This window comes from Ciona intestinalis, unplaced genomic scaffold, assembly GCF_000224145.3.
Source record: "Ciona intestinalis unplaced genomic scaffold, KH HT000564.1, whole genome shotgun sequence".
In the NCBI taxonomy this organism is placed as follows: domain Eukaryota; kingdom Metazoa; phylum Chordata; class Ascidiacea; order Phlebobranchia; family Cionidae; genus Ciona; species Ciona intestinalis.
Window position 1 is genome coordinate 4,750 of NW_004190885.1, and position 1,667 is coordinate 6,416.

The following is a 1,667-nucleotide window of genomic DNA, read 5'->3' on the forward strand; positions in this document are numbered from 1 at the left end:
ATGTTATATTTGACACCCTTGTTCTGACCATAGAAAACCCACACTGTTAAACTTTGTTGCCTATCATGAAATTCTATGCGTGTTACACCAGTACATGGGTGTTTAAACGAATTATAGCAAATTAGATTGTAAACTGGATACTTGAATACATTGTATATTTATAGTCTATAGTGAAACATTAAACATTTAGTTTTACTTTCCAAGTTGCTTCATTTTCTTGCTGTGTTTTTTTAATCAATAAAAGTTAATGAACTCTTCCACGTTCCACCATCCATTGTATGGGGTCAATATAATCATCTCAATATGAAGTCAAGAATCTTACCTTATTTTCTCAACAGATTATACTCATGTTTGGCAAATGGCAGTCCAGATGAATTTCTCCGAGGAGAACAACTTGTTCGCGGCAAATGTGTTCGAAATGTTCTTCAAATTGGATTTCATCTTTGCGCCAACGTTGTTCCACCTGTTAATGCTGTCAACAAGGTATAGATTACTTTCTATTTGTTGCCAATGTCACACTGTGACCTGTCTGTGACTATTTGATTAAAAAGATTTTATTAGGGTTATTACTGCTTTGGACAGTTACAGTAATTATTAAATGTCTAACAGTTCAGTTACTACAAAATAATGCTGCTGAGCTGCATAGGATCCCAGCTTTAAAGTGTAGTAAAAATAATGACAAATACTGTGTGTTATAATTGATTGTTAGAAGATAAAATAAGTGATTGGTAATTCGGTAGAACAAAGGAGATAATCTTGTATAACATAAATAATATAGTCAAGCGGGATAATAAAAAACAATGGGGTACTTGGGGTAAGAAAGGTTAATAAATCATTCTATTGCAAGAGCTTTTGTGGGTGAAATAGCCCACTCGATTAACATTCATAGGCTATACTACTTATTATATGTTACATAATTATTTATCGACCGTATGATAAATATTTGCATTGAGATAGATTTGATAATAAATGTTATATATCAAGGTTCTAAGAAGTCTCAAAAAGCGAGTTGTTAAATCGCTAATTTGTGAGCAGACTATTAAGTCCAAGGTTAAAGTAACGAAATCAGCAGTTTGAGGTTTTCGCGATAGTTCTTTTGCGGCTAATTCTGATACATTTGGAAATATAGAATTTTTGGAATAATACTCATCATTTTATCCCCAGAATCCATGTTCGGTGGCCGTGATGTTTGATAGACGAAGAATAACTTCATGCAGTTGCAACTGTGGCTCTAGTGCTAAGTGGTGTGCACATGTTGTTGCACTTTGTCTTATTCGGATTCAACAGGTGATAGCTTACTTCATTGAAATCATTTAAGGTTTATGTACTTGTTACATTCAAATTGAAAATGCTTTTATTGGCATCTACTTGAAAACATATGTGTCTAGGCTAATATTAAATTATAAGTTATACGACAGCACTTAAAAAGTTAGGTTTATGTCATGTTTATTTATTGTCATATTCAAGATGTAAGCCCAATTTTGGTCATTATGTTAATTATTATAAACATCAGATTACAAAATATTACGACTATTGTGACATGTTAAAATAAAATATTTCGACTTTGTCATAAATCTATGGTTTCTATTATGTATCGATAATTATCTTTCCACACACACAGCCTCTATCTGTTGCATGAGAGCCCCGTAGGGATCCTCTAGATCGAC

General features: G+C 32.7%; 1 protein-coding gene across 1 annotated transcript; it reads left to right on the plus strand.

Annotated features, from left to right (window-relative positions):
• Positions 1-288: 288 nt before the first annotated feature.
• Positions 289-1,653, plus strand: LOC108950676 (zinc finger SWIM domain-containing protein 8-like). The gene is made up of 3 exons (XM_018816718.2): positions 289-483; positions 1,165-1,287; positions 1,622-1,653. Exons 1-3 carry the CDS (start codon positions 304-306, stop codon positions 1,637-1,639), a joined length of 321 nt encoding a protein of 106 aa, XP_018672263.1. The 5' UTR covers positions 289-303; the 3' UTR covers positions 1,640-1,653.
• Positions 1,654-1,667: the final 14 nt, after the last annotated feature.